This window comes from Myotis brandtii, unplaced genomic scaffold, assembly GCF_000412655.1.
Source record: "Myotis brandtii unplaced genomic scaffold, ASM41265v1 scaffold589, whole genome shotgun sequence".
In the NCBI taxonomy this organism is placed as follows: Eukaryota; Metazoa; Chordata; class Mammalia; order Chiroptera; family Vespertilionidae; genus Myotis; species Myotis brandtii.
This window is the reverse complement of record NW_005370220.1, coordinates 1,043,346-1,060,678: the sequence shown is the minus strand read 5'-3', so window position 1 is coordinate 1,060,678 and position 17,333 is coordinate 1,043,346. Positions and strand designations below refer to the sequence as shown.

At 38.6% G+C, this 17,333-nt stretch overlaps 1 protein-coding gene across 2 annotated transcripts in view; it reads left to right on the top strand.

The window, feature by feature from the left end:
* CNTRL (centriolin) overlaps positions 1–17,333 on the top strand; it is a 74,572-nt gene that overhangs the window by 54,850 nt on the left and 2,389 nt on the right. For both annotated transcript variants that reach the window (XM_014550186.1, XM_005879199.2), the window contains 16 exons: positions 50–190; positions 292–418; positions 1,151–1,315; positions 2,067–2,226; positions 3,527–3,642; positions 3,725–3,942; positions 5,987–6,144; positions 7,160–7,233; positions 8,370–8,558; positions 8,985–9,210; positions 10,923–11,128; positions 12,072–12,212; positions 13,989–14,261; positions 14,431–14,493; positions 15,744–15,956; positions 17,074–17,160. In XM_014550186.1, coding sequence (XP_014405672.1) covers positions 50–190; positions 292–418; positions 1,151–1,315; positions 2,067–2,226; positions 3,527–3,642; positions 3,725–3,942; positions 5,987–6,144; positions 7,160–7,233; positions 8,370–8,558; positions 8,985–9,210; positions 10,923–11,128; positions 12,072–12,212; positions 13,989–14,261; positions 14,431–14,493; positions 15,744–15,956; positions 17,074–17,133 — 2,530 coding nt within the window. In that variant the 3' untranslated portion in view covers positions 17,134–17,160. The remainder of the gene's footprint in view (positions 1–49; positions 191–291; positions 419–1,150; positions 1,316–2,066; positions 2,227–3,526; positions 3,643–3,724; positions 3,943–5,986; positions 6,145–7,159; positions 7,234–8,369; positions 8,559–8,984; positions 9,211–10,922; positions 11,129–12,071; positions 12,213–13,988; positions 14,262–14,430; positions 14,494–15,743; positions 15,957–17,073; positions 17,161–17,333) is intronic.

Here is a 17,333-nt window from a genome sequence, read left to right as displayed (position 1 = left end):
TAGTGCATGTTAAGTCTAAGGGCCTTGGAGGAATAAATTGATGTTTTAGATTGATCCAGGCTGACACGAAGGATTTGGAGCAGCACAAAATCAAACAAGAAGGAATCTTGGAAGAAATAAACAAGGTTGTTGCAGCAAAAGACTCAGACTTCCAGTGTCTAAACAAGAAGAAGGAAAAACTGACTGAAGAGTAAGTACTACGGCCTGTATGGGGCTTCAGGAGCTTGTGCTGGTAGACAGATTGAGGGTCAGTCTCCATTTGGATCTGCTCTATTATTTTGTGCTTTGTAGGTTGCAGAAACTGCAAAAAGACATCGAGGCCGCAGAACGCAATGAGGATCATCACTTGCAGGTCCTTAAAGAGTCAGAGACCCTCCTGCAGGCCAAGAGGGCAGAGCTGGAGAAGCTGAAAAGCCAGGTATGGCAACAGATGCCTTGAACAACCAGTGCATGCTGCTTTGAAACCTACATTCATGTGATGATTAAAAAGTAATACATGTTTGATTGTAGAAAAGACTGGAAAATACAAAATAAAACTTAAAGCATAAATGAGGCTGTATATGTAGAGGTTAAGAGTAGAGTCCAACCCAAATTTTAATCCCAACTCAGTAAAACATGCTATTGAATAAAAGAACAGGATATACTCAGATTGTTTATGTTAAATGTGTTTACTTATGTTTGTATTTTTAGTCTATACCACAGTACAAAAGGAGTCGTTTGATAAGGGAGGGCTATGAGGATTTTCCATTTTCTCTCTTGCATTTTTGCCTTTTCTGTAAATAAATATGTGTAACTCTTAAAATTATATGCAATTTTTAAATTTACAAAATGAATACATTTTAAAAATCCCTGCCTAACTTCCATTGTCAAAGTAGTTGTCAAATGGAATAAGGTAGAGATAGGAAAGTTCTTTAAAAACCATAACCTGAGGGATCATTATTATACCACTCTTGCTTTTGGTATGATTTCAGTGATTTTACATATGTGAGCTCAAGGTCTTTATTAGGCACTTCATGCCTATTTCCAAGCCTGGCTTTTCTCACTCTTGCAACCCGGATAATTAGAATTAGGCTAGCTCCTAATGTCTCCCCACAATTTTTAGGTTGTGGCCTTTGTCAAGCTTTATATTTTTCACTTTTCTTTAATGCAGGTGACAGCTCAGCAGCAGGAGATGGCTGTCTTGGACAGGCAGTTAGGGCATAAAAAGGAGGAGCTGCATCTACTCCAAGAAAGCATGGTCCAGGCCAAAGCTGACCTCCAGGAAGCCCTGAGACTGGGCGAAACTGAAGTAACTGAGAAGTGCAATTATATTAGGGTATGTTTTCCAGTGGATTTTCTTAAGAGTCCTAGGATAGTGCTTGGCTACAGGTTTATTTTGAGATATTTTTATAGGTTCCCTCCAAATGCAAATTTAAATTTCCAAATCTTGACTCTTCTGTATCATCAGTTTGGTGGCATGTTGTATAGCTATGCTGTGGCTGTCATATGTAGCTCCCCAATAATGTTTCCTGGACGTGCCCAAGGTGTTCTGCTTCTGTACTTTCCTCATACTTATTCTTTTCCAGGAATTCTCTTTCTGTGTATGTCCAGATCCTACCTATTTTTCTTGGTTCAGGTTCATGCCACTAAGACTTTTCTGACTTTTTCTTTACCCTGAAAGGAGTTTCTCTCTCTTTTGAATTTAGGAGCACTCTTCATGTTTCCTAGGGCATCTTAGCCTTTCCTGATCATGTTTATGTGCCCAGTTTTACTTCCCCACAGGGCACGAAGCCCCTGGAGGGCAGGAGAGATATTTGAATCAGCCTTTCTCTACAACACATTGCCTTGCACATGGCAAATGTTACATATACGTTTTAAATGAAGAAAGTATGTTACTTTCTTACTTCTACTATACAGAAATATGGTAGTGTAAAATACAGTGTTGTTCTTGACATAAAAGGCAAAAATGAGCTTGTTTCCAAATTAGAATTTTTATAAAATGAGACATTAACAGAACTGATATTAGTTTCCATTCATAATTTTGTGAAGGTGGGAGGTGACTTTTTATTTTTAATTTTTTTGCACAGGAAGTAAAATCTCTTCTGGAAGAAATGAGTTTTCAAAAAGGAGAACTGAATGTCCAGATTAGTGAAAAAAAAACTCAACTTACTCTTATAAAGCAGGAAATTGAAAAAGAAGAAGAAAATCTTCAGGTAGTTTTAGGGCAAATGTCTAAACATAAAACTGGTAAGTTTAAAGGAAAACAATCATATAAAGTCTGAGGTTGGAAATGTCTATATTCCAGGTCATAGAAGAAAAACAAATAGTCAAATAAACTTCTTTTAAAAGTTAATCTTACAGATTATAAAAGGAAAATGATATTTTTTCTGCCATTCAAATTGATAGTTTATTTAAAAGCAAAATAATCATATTCCTTGCTGACCAGGTGTGGTGAAAGCAGAACACTTACTTGTAGGCTATTGGTCAAAGTATAAATTGGAACACTCTCCCAGTGTTTCAAGACTCTTACAATTCATACCTATTGCACCAGTTAGCCCATTTCTAGTTATCTAGAGAAGGTAAGCATTTATGCCCATCACAGGAATATTTCTTTTTAAAGAGAAGCCTTTATTTCCTTGTTTCATAAATTAAGCTGCCTGAGTTGTTTACTTGCAGCAAAATTTATGACAAAATTTGGAAACAAATGACCACTTTAAAAGCTGTATTTTTAAAATTTAATGACATGTAAAAATGCTGGTGTGGAGAATGAACAAAAAAGGTAAAAACTAAATATAGAGTCTAGTCCGAATTCATTTAAAAATGTGTTTGTGTGTCTATGTGCTCTGAAAGGAAATACATCAAAATGTTACTGCAATAGATGGTGGGATAATGATGGGTTTTTTCCTTTTATACCTTTTTTCAAATTTTTTATAGTTAGCAAATATTTTTATAATAAGAAAAAAGAGTTACTATTTATAAATCTATATTTCAAGGGAGAAAGAGTTATGTAAATCTCAACTTACATATTTTAAAGTTCTTCCTATTTATTTTGTCTAAAATTCTTTTAGGTAGGATTAATGCCTTTAGAACTAGATCTTTGTTAAATGTTTTTATTAAAATGTTTTGTTAAAATTAGTACTTAGCAATACTTTTAAATGATTTTTCCGCCCTGACCAGTTTGGCTCAGTGGCTAGAGCATGGGCCTGCGGACTGAAGGGTCCCAGGTTCGATTCTGGTCAAGGGCATGTACCTTGGTTGCGGGCACATCCCCAGTAGGGGGTGTGCAGGAGGCAGCTGATCGATGTTTCTCTCTCATCGATGTTTCTAACTCTCTATCCCTCTCCCTTCCTCTCTGTAAAAAATCAATAAAATATATTTTTAAAAAAATGATTTTTCCATTAAAAATATAATTAGCTCCATTAATTCAGCACAAATTTTTTTTATTATCTTTCGTTTCTTGTATCAGCCAATAGCATTTTTTTCTGTTTCACTTTATAAATGTTTCCAAGTTCATTTGATAACATGGACCATGTTTTGTTTCTATTAGAACTAAAGAATATTCTGGACATGCTGCACCTTGAAAACAATGAACTACAAGGTTTGAAGCTACAGCATGACCAAAAGATGTCTGAGTTAGAGAAGACTCAGGTTGAAGTATTAGAGGTAATAAGCAAAGCTGTTTTACCAATACCAAATTGCAGTCTTTGTATCTTAGCTTGATTGAGTCATCTTTTATCTGATTTAGGAGAAACTGGAGTTAGAGAATTTGCAGCAGGCAGCTGTGCGACAGAAAGGGGAAATAGAGTGGCAGAAGCAGCTCCTCGAGAGGGACAAACGGGAAATAGAGCGAATAACTGCTGAGAACCGAGCATTGCAATCATGTGTTGAGTCTTTGTGTGAAGAAAAGCAAGATCTGAAAGAGAAATGTGACAACTGGGAAAAGAAGTTGGCACAAACAAAACGGTAAGAAGGGAACAAATTAAGCCTGCAAGATCACTTCTTGAAAGCTAAACCATAAACACTCTATACAAAAATTTGGAAAACTGAGAAAGGGAAAAAAAGTACTCCACAAATTCACTATCAGAATGAAATTCACCAATAGCATTTTTGGGCAAATTTCTTTTTACACTTTGCCCCCCAAAGCATTTTCTTAATCTGTTGTGGTGTTTTTTTGTTTTGTTTTTTTAAGTAAAATAATACATGCTGGGAGATAGAAATAAATGGAGAAATATACCTTGTTTGTGGGTAGGAAATATTGTTACAATTCAGTTCTCAGATTGATTTATAAATTCAAAACAATCACAATCAAAATCCCAACAGACGTTTAAAATAGAAATTGACAGTTTGGTTCTAAAATTCATATGCAAACAACCTAGAATAAAGTCTAAAACTTTTTAACTGTGACACAAAAACAACTTTGAAAAAGAAGAACAAATGTTTAGTGCTAACACTACCTGATTTCAAGACTTAATATACAACTATGGTAATCAAAACACTATGGTATTGGTATAAAGATAGACAAATACATCTATGGAACAGAATACAAATTCCAGAAGTAAACTCACAAATATGTGGCCAGCTGATTTTGACAAAGATGCAAAGACATCTTTTTCATTAGAGAAAAGATGGTCTTTTCAAGAAATGTTACTGAAACAATTGTGTATCCTTCCCCCCCCCCACAAAAAAAAAGAAAGAGCCTCAATCCATACCTCACACTGCATATAAAAATTAACTCAAAATGGACCATAAATATAAAACCTAAATATAAAACTCCAAGGAAAAAAAGCCTTTGTGACCTGGGGTTAGGCAAATTTTTTTTAGCTATGACACTAAAAGCATGATCTGTGAAAGAATAATAATTAATTTGGACTTCATCAAAACTTAAAAATTCTCCTCAGAAGACACTGTTAAGATAATGAAAAGACAGATGGGAGAAAAATATTTACAACCACATATGTTATAAAGGACTCATACCCAGAATATGTATATATATAAAACTCTCAAAACTCAATAATAAGAAAATGAGCAATCCAATTTTTCAAATGGGCAAAAGATTTGAACAGAGAATTCACTTAAAGAGATATATGGGTAGTAAATAAGCACATAAAAAGATGTGCAGCATCATTGACCATTAGGAAAATGCAATTAAAACCACAATGAGATATCATTACACACCTATTAGAATGGCTAAACTAAAGACTGAGTGTACCTAATGTTAGCCAGGAACTTTCACACCTGGTTGGTGGGAGTGTAAAATGTTAGTAAGACCACTTTGGAAAATAGTTTGGCAGTTATTTAAAATATCAAACATATACCTACCAGAAGATCTAGCAGTTGCACTCCTAGTTATTTACTCATGAGGCATGAAAGTGTATGTCCAAACAAAGACTATATACTAATGTTCATAGCAGCTTTTATTTGCAATAGCCAAAAACTGGAAACACCCTAAATGTTAATCAACTGGTAAACAGATAGGCAAATTACAGTATATCCTTACCATGGAATACTACTCAGCAATAAAAAGGGATGGAGTTGATACAAGAACATGGCTGAATCTCAGAGTAATTATTCTCAGTGGAAAAAAAACAACTACAAACAAAAGCAAGTGCATACTGTGTGATTCCAGTTATGTAAGAGAATGCATGCACATGCATGTCTGCTTATGGGCAAATTCTCTGATACAAACAATTGTGTTTCTTGCTTTTACACTTATCAGAAGTTAGAGATCCATTTTCACCACTTGGATTTTTTGAATTATTAGTGCTAGTCATGTGTTTCATCCCTGATTTTTATAAAACTTCAATTTAGCGAGTTGTTATTTTTTTAATCTCCTATTTTTAAATAGGTTTCTCTTGAAAATGAGTTAAGACCTTAAATTTTTAAGATTTATAATCATTCAGATTTCATAACTAATTTGTGAAAGTGTAACACGGTCTCTCAGTTGTCTCTTGTGTGTGCTTGAACATTTTATATTTGACAGCCTATCTATTCTTTACTTGGATGGTAGGGCTTTAGCAGCTACAGAAGAAAATTGCAAAATGGAGCAATCGAACTTAGAAAAGCTGGAATTGAGTGTCAGAAAACTGCAGCAGGAGCTAGACCAGTTAAACCGGGACAAGCTCTCCCTGCATGAAGACATGGCAGCAATGCAGCAGCAGCTACAAGGTAGGAGGCCACATAGCTGGGGCTTTTGCCTTTTCTTAGGGTATCCTTTTAGTTGTTTGATTTTTCTTATAGAAATAACTCACGCTAATGTGCCTGAGGTTTCTTTTAGAAATGACAAAAATGTTCTGAATTTAGGTTGTGGTGATGTTTGTACAACAGTGAATATATTAAAAACCACTGAATTGTATACTTTAAGTGGGTGAAATACATCCTATACGAATATCTCAAAGCTGTTTAAAACTAATTTTTGTTCTTACAAGAACAATTTCAAAACAGCAAAAAGATGAAATAAAAATTACTGTTGACCTCATTCCTCAAAGGGATGATTTTTCCTAGGGATGTGTGTGTGTGTTTGTATAGTTTTAAAAAGAAAAACAAAGGTGCAAATAATATCTTTATTACCAAATCTTTATAATTATTTATGATTATTTAGGAGAAGTTACTAGGTAATTCTAGCTAATAATATACTTGTTGACTACTATTATGTCTTAGACATGATGCTAATATTTTATATGCATTTTCTCATTTAATTATTGTAACAGTTTTATGTGATAAAAACTACTATTTTACACATTTTCAAATGAGGGAACTTTAGTTTCCTTATCACTTGCTTAAGGTAAGTGACTTGCTCAAACTCACACAGCTAGTAACAAAACTAATATATGTATAAAATTTATTCCCAAATTGTCTTCCTGAGAGTTATACCAAATTACATTTCTACCAGCAAGGTTGTAGGTGCCTGATTATAAGTCATGCACTTCAGCACTAGCTATTATCTGTAAAAATTTTTGTTAGGATTTGAAAATGGAAGTCATCAAAAACCTGGGCTCCAAGCCCAGATCTGGGTTGTGCATGTACCTCTCTCTCTCTTTTGGCCTTTAAAAAGAGTGTGGCATAGTCATACATTGAGCAGAAATATGTTTAAATTCGCTTTCACTCCACTTTTTGGGGGAGCTAATGGAAATCTGGAAAATGCATACTTATGTATTATATCATATAAATGTTATTTCTGTAGAAAAACGAGAAGCAGTAAACTTGTTACAAGAAGAACTAGCTGATGCTCAAGACCATTTGAACCTAACAAAACAGGTAAGCTTAACATGTAATCTTCTAGTGGTATCCTGAAGGCATTCAGACAATTGGTTGAAATAGCAATCAAATAGGCTAGTTCCTTTTCATACCAGCAGGTACCACAGGGCCATTTATATAACACAAACATCATATACACATGCCGAGCAGTGATTTTCTAATTTATTTTAGCCCTAGAAATCTTTATTCAAACAACATTTTACTGGAAGTTAATAAATAAGGTGGTGGCTAGACCAGAGCCCAACCCCTCAGCAGCACCTGTAGAGGCTTTAGGGGCCAGAAGGACCATCTCTTATCTGTGGCACAGATGAACCTCCAAAGGCTGGGCTTAGATTTGATGGCTCATTGAGCTGCAGAGTAACTGCCAGATCTGGGCCACTCTCTTGTCTGACATTGAATAGAGTGGATTCTTGACCCTTATACTTCTGATAATCTTAAAAGTAATTCAGTGTTGTCCTATGAGAATAGTGTTGTAATTTGAGTTTCAAAGAACTTCAAGCAAGTTCTGGGCCTCAGTTTCCACTATGGAAATTAGAGGTTTGATTAGACATCTAAATTCTCTTCTTTCTACCTGTAGGATTCTGTGTTTCTAAGATGTATAAAATATAAAATCAAAGTGTTCTATCTTTTAAAAAGTCTTAAATGGGTTCTCATTAATATTTTTTGTGGTGTTAGAAATATGGTAACTTTTTCAAATATGCTTAATTTAAAGAAAGAAGTATTGTTTTCTGAGTTTTTTAAACCTATATATTTCAAATGATAACAAAACCATGACTTTTGGTTCATTTTCAATAAGAATTAACCTTATTCACAGTCTTTCTTAATCTTAGCAAACCTGTGAGGTGGGTATTGTTTATTCCCACCTCAGTGACAATACAGCTAAAGCTCAGAGGAACTGAATCTCTTGCTGAGGTTCTGACATCTTCTGCCGTCTTGTGGGTTTTTTTTAGGTACTAAAAAGAGGAAAGCCAATGATTGAGTTCTGGGTACCTTTGTATAAATTTGTTGAGATAATAAAGGATATGGAACTTTTATTCCGTCTCATTTTGTCAGACTTAGCAGATGCTGGCGTGGCACTGGCCACCTCTAGTAAAGATGGCTTTGTTAGTAGTTTCAATGTATCCTTTCACCTAAAGGACCTGCTCCACACCACCAGGCGGAATGATGCACTGCTCAGTGAGCAGACCAGGCTCCAGAAGGACATCAGTGAGTGGATAAAGAAGTTCGAAGACTGCCAAAAAGAAGAGGAGACAAAACAGCAACAGCTTCAAGTGCTCCAGAATGAGATTGAAGAAAACAAAGCCAAACTAGCACAACAAGAAATGGTACTACATGTTTATGATTTTACGTAACAGGAAACACTTTGTCACTGGTGTGAGCTTTTTTCCTCCTGGCAGAAACCTGCTGAGAAGTACCCCCCAAAGGAATAGCTTCCCTTAACTGCCCTGGGTAATTAGGGGGTATTGTAACCAACTCTTTCTTGGTATTAATATTTCTAGACTCTTAAGGCCTTAGAACATTGGTTACATAAAGAATCTTCATGGCCACCTGTCATTTGCTGCTTGCATCCCCTTCTCACATGCTGACCAAATTGTTTTCCAGTCCCTACTTGATTACCTTGGTAAAGGAACTCACTCTGTCACGGTGGGCTGTTTCCTACTTTCTATTGTACTAGACTCTATCCATGAAGATGCTCTCATCTGGGACACTATTTGTTATTGTATGACTGACTAAGATTGTTCTTTATTAAGATGTTTCAAAGACTCCAGAAAGAGAGAGAAAGTGAAGAGAGAAAATTAGAAGCAAGTAAAGCGACACTGAAGGAGCAGCAGCAGCAACTGGAAAAGGAAGTAACAGACCAGCAAAGCAAACTGGACCAGGTGCTCACAAAGCTGCTGGGGACAGAAGAGCGTGTCAGGACTCTGCAGGAAGAGGAGAGGTGGGGTGAGACCCTAGAGAAGACGCTCTCCCAAACCCGTATGTATTCTGGAACATCACATTCCTGGGGAGGGGTGCTCTTCTGGTGTCTTGTGAAGTATGTACAGGAGACCCAGGGCCCAAGCATAGCCCAGAAAGGAGGCAGAAGCAGCACAGTGGGGGGTACAGTACAGACTTGATCCTCGTAGCCCTGCGGGAGAGTGGCATTGAGACTGACGGTTAAACCTTTTTGCTTCACCATATTGTCGTCTTTGAGAATGCTATCCCAAGAAAGTGGGACAGTAAGGAAAAGTAGTGCCAAAAGGTACTCTATAGGCTTTCTGTGAAGTACATTACTTATGAGCTCTGGGAACAATGATTCATTTCATCTCAGCCAGTGAAAAAAAATATTAACTGTTCTACTTCTATCCTAATTTGACAGTGAAAAATTTCTGTAAAATTTGACAAATACCAAAATACAGGTATTTGCCTTTAGATCTGTTTGTTCTCACTTAAGCCATATATAAAATAGAGTTGATATGGGAATCCATAATGATTTTTTTTCTGCAGGGTTTAGTAATGATCAGAAAATGTTGTTCCCTCCTCTTACCCCTGAGTGAACCCAGTGGACTTAAGGATCTGAAGGGATTATTATTATTATTATTATTTCTTTTCCCTGAGAATTCTTCTTCTTTTTTTTCAATCCTTACCCAGGAATATGTTTTTACTGATTATATATAGAAAGAGAAACATCGATGTGAGAGAGAAACAGCAATTGGTTGCCTTCTGTACATGCCCTGACCTGGGATGGAACCCGCAACCTAGGTATGTGCCCTGACCAGAAATAGAACCTGCAACCTTTTGGTGCATGGGATAATGCTATCACCAACTGAGCCGCCAGCTAGGGTACCCTGAGAACTCTTGATCGAACCAGACCCAATCATTTCATTTTGAAAATGAAACCTAACAAAAAAAAAACTTTAAAAAAAAGTGTGGCCATGCCAGAGGTGTAAAAAGTGAAATCTGGATAGGGTGTTACTCTAAAGGGTGTGATCAGAACAATTTGTTTTAGATGTCACTATTATTTATAAGCATTATTTATTCAGTCTCACTATGTACTAGGTATTTGAATACATGATTCTCATCGAACAGCAGGAGATAGTTCCCCCTGTAAAACAGGGCTCATATGGCTCTAAATCCCATGTTCTCTGCACTGCACCACCTCCTGTGAAGGAAGAAGTACTGGTGTGCTTCCCTTCATTAAAATAAAGATTGAGTCCTAGCTGGTTTGGCTCAGTGGATAGAGCGTTGGCCTGTGGACTGAAGAGTCCTGGGTTCAATTTTGGTCAAGGGCACATGCCCAGGTTGTAGGCTAGATCCCCAGTTGGGGGCGTGCAGGAGGCAGCCAATCAATGATTCTCTCCCATCATTGATGTTTCTATCTCTCCTTCTCCCTTCCTCTCTGAAATCAATAAAAATATATTTAAAAAAATAAAATAAAGGTTGATAAACACTTCAGCAGTCTGTTTTGTGTTCCCTGCACCTCAGGATTGGTGCTTTTTTTTGAGTCATCAGCCCTCAAGGCCCATTATGTCAAGAGGCACCTTATCTGGGCCTTTTTGGGGGCCTCTGGTGTGGGTCAGAGGGGACTTGGAAGACTCAGTGATGGAGTGGGTGGCATGTCATTATGCAATCTGCCCTCGAGGGAAGTAAAGCTCTTCCTACAGCCAGCTCAGGGCCTCTGGCTAAAGTACTAAAAATGCTCATTTCAGAACAACAGCTTTCAGAACGGGAGCAGCAATTAATGGAAAAGTCAAATGAGCTGCTGGCTCTCCAAAAAGAGACAGATTCTATGAGGGCCGACTTCAGCCTCCTGCGGAACCAGTTCTTGACGGAAAGAAAGAAATCCGAGAAACAGGTTCTCAGCCTGAAGGAAGCACTTAAGATCCAGCGGAGCCAACTGGAGAAAAACCTTCTCGTGAGTACCTGCCACCCTGGCAGTTTATGAAGAAATGATGCGTTTAAATGTTTAAACTAACATTGTTTCAACATAGAAAAAATAGATTACCTGTCAGCCCAACTATTGCTTTTGGTGTATTTCTGCATAATTTGTTCTTGAAGCTGATGGTAGATGTTGTCTGCGTCTGGGCTGCAGCCCTGGCTGGAAAGATGGTCCTATAAACGAGACAATGTCAGCACAAAGCAGAGAGCACTCTCAGCTGGCAAGCTGCTACTGGCTGCAGTCAGTGCTCATAGCTTTTCCTCATCCTGCCCTTTTGGTCAACATTACCAGTAGCTTTAATTAATCATTATCCTAAAACCAAGAAGCCCAATCTAGCATGCTTTTAACCCTGAAATAAATTTTGGGAGGTGACACACAGATGAATTCAAAACAGTTTATGGTGGGTGGAGGCAGATGGGCAGCAACAGGGACTGTCACAGAAATGGGTTTCTCTAACACTCTCTGAAGGAATTAATGAACCCCTGTGGTGTGAATGTAACTTTAAATCACTTGTGTTTCGGAAAAGGTGATAGATCCCCTTGTAACTAATGATAGGGTAACATGATTATAAAGATAAATATGCAGATATCTAAATTTTAACCCTTTCGGTAACCCTATGATGATGAAATCATTGTTCCCATTTTACAGACTATTAATGGAGGCTAAGAAAGAGAAAGTAACTTATCAAAAGTAATGTTGCAGACCTAGGATTCAGGCTTTGGGCTAACAGACTCTGAGTATGTCTGTACTCCCAGCTCTACCACAGCTGCTAAAGAAGGCAGGTAGAATTACCCCCATTTTACAGCTAGATAAGCTGTGGCCCAGATGGAAAATGAGTTACAGAGCTAGTGAGTGTGTAAGTCAGCAACGGCATCTCCATTTATTGGACCACAGGGTCATTTTCCTCCTTCTGTGCTAGGAGCAAAAGCAAGAGAACAGCTGCATGCAGAAGGAAATGGCAACAATCGAGCAGGTGGCCCAGGACAACCACGAACGGGCCAGGCGCCTGATGAAGGAGCTCAACCAGATGCAGCATGAGTACACGGAACTCAAGAAACAGGTGTGTCTAGGAGGCCTGGCTGGCCGCCAGACAGGGGGCCTCGGGAGGCACGCTCACTGCCCGTGGCCTCAGACAGACTTCGCTTCTCAAATAGCTTGTTAAGAGGAGTATTTCTTTTTTTTTTTTTTTTTAAATATTTTTTTTTGATTTTTTTTACAGAGAGGAAGGGAGAGGGCTAGAGAGTCAGAAACATCGATGAGAGAGAAACATCGATCAGCTGCCTCCTGCACACCCCCCACTGGGTATGTGCCCGCAACCAAGGCACATGCCCCTGGCCGGAATCGAACCTGGGACCCTTGAGTCCGCAGGCCGACGCTCTATCCACTGAGCCAAACCGGTTAGGGCAAGAGGAGTATTTCTTGGTGAAAATTGTGAAAAGCTGAATATATAGAATGTTAAGTCATATTTGTTTTTGTAGTCTTAAAATATAGAAATATACCTTCACAAGAAAAACTTACTAGTCCAAAATATACTTTTAAAATTCATCAAGCTTTATATGTTATTTTTGAGAGAAAAATGAAGTTCTTCAGCATAAAGCTTTATCATGTCCCAAAGAAGTGTGTTGAAATGTTAGATTTTATGTCAGAAACAAGTCTGTAAGAGCTGACCACCCTGGGTAAGAAAGAGTGACTCCAGGGGAACTTGCATTACCCTGCAGAGGGTGTGAGAGTAGTTCCTGCATAGACTACTAGTCTCCCCCTAGATGCCCCTGGTGTCTCTTCACCAGTGTCAGCATTTGGGCCACCCAGGACTCGCTAGTCGGCTACTAGGGCTACTCATTTGACCTGCCATGCTTTATCCTTTGGACAACCACAGAGAGTTTGTGTCTCCAAACTCTCCCCCACCCCCAATATACACTCCCTTTGGTTGAAGAAAAAGATGTTTTATTTCAAAGCTCCAAGTCTCTGCTAACTTGGAAGGGCAATTAGCAGTGGGTATGGCTATATTATCTTCCCTGAGCTCTTTATGGAGAGAGCCACATAGAGTAGTCTCAGGTATTCAACACAGTCTGTAACACCTGAGGAAACTGTTTAACCACCAGATTCTTCACCCATAAAATGAAAGCATTTGACCAGATCACTTCTAAGGCCCCTTTCAGCATTAACATTTATAATCTAGATCACTCATGACTTGTTTCAGTAAATGGTCATTTTCTCCTTGCTATTTAATTATCGTAGTTGCCATTTATTGGATACCACTAAGGTGGTTCATATAAATTCTCATATTTTTTAATGCAAGGTATAATCTTAATGTATAAATGATGTAACAGGTTAAGAAGTAACTTGCCCTAACTCATATGGTAATGTTTACTGGCAATGAGATTAAAATCCAGCTCTATCTAACTCCAGAGAGACTAACTTCTACGGAGCAATATATCATCAAGGAACACTGTGCCTATGCTTTTTAAAAATATATATATTTTTATTGATTTCAGAGAGGAAGGGAAAGGAGAGAGAGATAGAAACATCAATGATGAGAGAGAATCATTGATTGGCTGCTTCCTGCACGCCCCCTGCTGAGGATCAAGCCCCACAACTCGGCCATGTGCCCTTGACCGGAATCGAACCTGAGACCCTTCATTCTGCAGGTTGACGCTCTATCGCTGCTCCACTCAAAATGCCAGTAAAATCGTTTACATGGTAGCTTATAGATACTTCAGTAGTTGAAAAAGCACAAGTTTTTGACATCTGTAGATCTTTAAACTCGACACATTAAACAGTTTAATTCCAGTTAATTCCCAAACTTAACCAATGGTATTTGACTCTTGCTCTTTAGATGGCAAACCAAAACGATTTGGAGAGAAGACAAATGGAAATCAGCGAAGCAATGAGGACACTTAAATCTGAGGTGAAAGATGAAATCAGAACCAGCCTGAAGAATTTCAACCAGTTTCTTCCAGAGCTACCAGCAGATCTGGAAGCTATTTTGGAAAGGAACGAAAACCTAGGAGGAGGGTTGGAAAGCTTGAAGGAGAATTTTCCATTCACCATGAGTGAGAGACCAACACCTTTGGAAGAAAAACCTAATTTTTCCCAGGTTCACATAATGGTAAGGGTTTATCCTTCCATTCTCTGGACTTTGTAGAAGAATAACTTGTCTCCCACCTCCCCTGGATTAGCTGAAAACAGGCTTGATGGTGGGGAGTGTAGGGGGAAATGCTGGTTGGTTACTGATAGTGGTGTGTGGTGACTGGTGTTTCCCTTTCCTTCTGAAAAAGGATGAACACTGGCGTGGAGAAGCGCTGCGAGAGAAACTGCGGCACCGTGAAGATCGGCTCAAGGTTGCCCTTTACAAACGACATGTATAGCATGAGTTACTTGCACACTGAGGAGGGGGGAGGCTAATTGCTTGCATTCACATACTGCTGTCACATGGGCTCTACTGCAGTACTCACAGCAGCTTTGTAGATTACATGGTGGGAGCTCAGAGAAGTTGCATCACACAGTGAACAGCAGAGTCAGTATTCAAAACCGTGAATTCTGATGTTAAGCCCAGCATTATTTAACCTATACAGTGCTGCTTTGCCTCAGCCCAAACTGACAGAACCTAAGCATTTGGGACAGGAAATAGAGATACAATGATAAGCAATAAGGAGCTCAGAGGCCAATGTTTTGGGGAAAGATTGGTAATACTGGAAAAGTAGGCTTGGGTGTCAGATAAGAAGTTGTTTGGCTCAGGGCATGTTGAGTTTCAAGGCCTTGTGACTCATCCAGGGAAGCATGTCTGCCTGTAGGCAGCTGAGAATAGGAGTCTAGACTTAGTGGTCAGAGTTGAATTAAAGATTTGGAGTTGAGAGTTGAAAAATGTGAAGTAGAACAGGAGGACAGAATGCACCTTTGGAGAACAGCTATATATCATGGGCTGAGAGGGAGCTGTTTGTATATTGAGGGAGGCCCTTGACCTCCAAAAGCCTTCAGCCCCAAGTGGGTATTTATATGTAAATCCATTCTAATTAAATCAGGTTTAAAATTCAGTTCTTCGGTTGCCACATTTCAAGCTCTCAACAGCCGCATGTGACTACTGGCTACTATATTGGACAACACAGACAGACAACATTGCCTTCATCACACAAAGTTCTGTTGGACAGTGCTGCTGTAGGCTTTGAGAGAATCATCTCAAAGGTACAGCATTGGAAAAGCCAGAAAGGAATCTGGGGTTGAGGATTAACTACATTGTGAGAGACACTGAAGACATTGAGTAGAAACCAATCTTCTGAGTCTGGGAAGAAAAGGAAGAGAGAGATGAGCAGTAATTTAATGGGGAGGCTGGAATCCTTAGCATCATTACAGTAGAGAGAATAGACTGAGTAAAAGGCCCAGTTAATGAAAACACAGAACAGTACATGTTTACACACACTGAGAGCAGTGTGTACCTCTAGATTTTTTAAATTTTTTTTTTAGGACAAGCATTTTCAGCAGCCATTCCTACTTTATGATAGTCAAATTTGCCTATCAAATGTTAAATGTGAGGAAACTACTGCATAATAGTTCTGGATATATAAAACTGTAAACTTCACCCTAACACTTTCAGGCTCAACTTCGACGCTGTATGTCTAAGCAAGCAGAAGTGTTAATCAAAGGGAAGCAGCAGACAGAGGGCACTTTACACAGCTTGAGGAGACAAGTCGACGCGCTAGGGGAACTGGTCACCAGCACCTCTGCAGATTCCATATCGTCACCATCACCTAGTCCGTCTCAGCTGGAGTTTTCTTTTGCAGAGGACTGTCAGCTTGGACCAAGCCAGGTAAAAGGAAGCTCTTCACAAGGGGTCTGATCTGTACTTGGAAAGTACCTGAAAGTTTGGGATACATAATCTAGAGGACACTCAGAAGGAAAACAGTGCCACCTTCCAATCTCTGGAAAACTTATCCTAGTCACGACTTTTTTCATGATCCCTAGTAAAACTGGAATCAACTGAGGTCTTCGGCAATGGACTAGACCTGGAGACGGGAGGATCTGTGAGGGACGTACTTAATGCTGCTATTAATGTCCTCCATCTCTGGATTTCCTTATTCTCTCCTGGGTCATACAGAATTTAGACCTGTGAGGCCAGTTTGAGCCCTAGTTTAACCTATCCGTCCCCCTGTATCCTGGGGAAAAATGACTGACTGTGCCTATTGTTATTCCTCAGCAAAAGTTAAAACATAGACCTCTTACCCCAGGGTCTATGAGAAATCCTGAATTTCACAAAGGTTTTCTGTGTGACATATATAGTTAATCATTTAGGAGGAACATGAAATATACTCATGGATTGGTAAATAGTAACACAGTACTACTTTCAGAGACAGGCAATAGCTACTATTTTTTGACTGTCTACTGTGTACATGTACTAAATCCTTTGTATATTTTTTCTCATTTAAAGAAATTGTATAAAATGAAACCAACATGTAGAGGCTAATCTATCTTTACTGCAGAACAATATATGCAATGGTTGAGCCACAAGAAACATTAAGGAAAATTGCCTGTTTATTAATAAGCACAAGCTCATTAGGAGAGTCAGGATTTAAATATGATTATCTTAAAACCTTCTATGGTAGGACCCAAGTCAGGTATAGGCCTCAAAATATGCCTGAAGGAAGGTGTCAGGTGGCTTTGGAAGTGAGACAGCCCCAGTAATGGGAGATGAGTGCATGAGGGTTTGGGGGCCAGTTCATTATCAGTTCATGGTGGCAGCCAGAGTTCAGGTGCTCTAAATTCAAGAGAATAACGGAGAGGTTAGACCACAAGGGGTAGGGGTAAGATTGTTAGAATTATTTTGGAGTCTGGGGTAGTAATCCAGGTCTCTGTGGGATAATATAGCCCATGCTACACGGGAATTAGGGTGCTAGCTTCTGGGCCTAATATTTTATCTCCCTTTTCAGAGCTGTTTCCAACAAGTCCTACAAGGTCCATCAAAATTACGAGACAGTTACCGACATTGATGCCATTCCAAGCTTCCTGCTCACAGGGTACCTGTTACAAATAGTTCTTTTAACCAGCACTTTCAGTTGGAAGATCTTGAATTTTAGCTTATAATCTTAAGAAAAGTAACCTCTCAACTTTCATTTTAAAATATTTTTCCAAAGAAGTACTCAAATATATATATATATATATTTTTTTTAATATATTTTTTATTGATTTT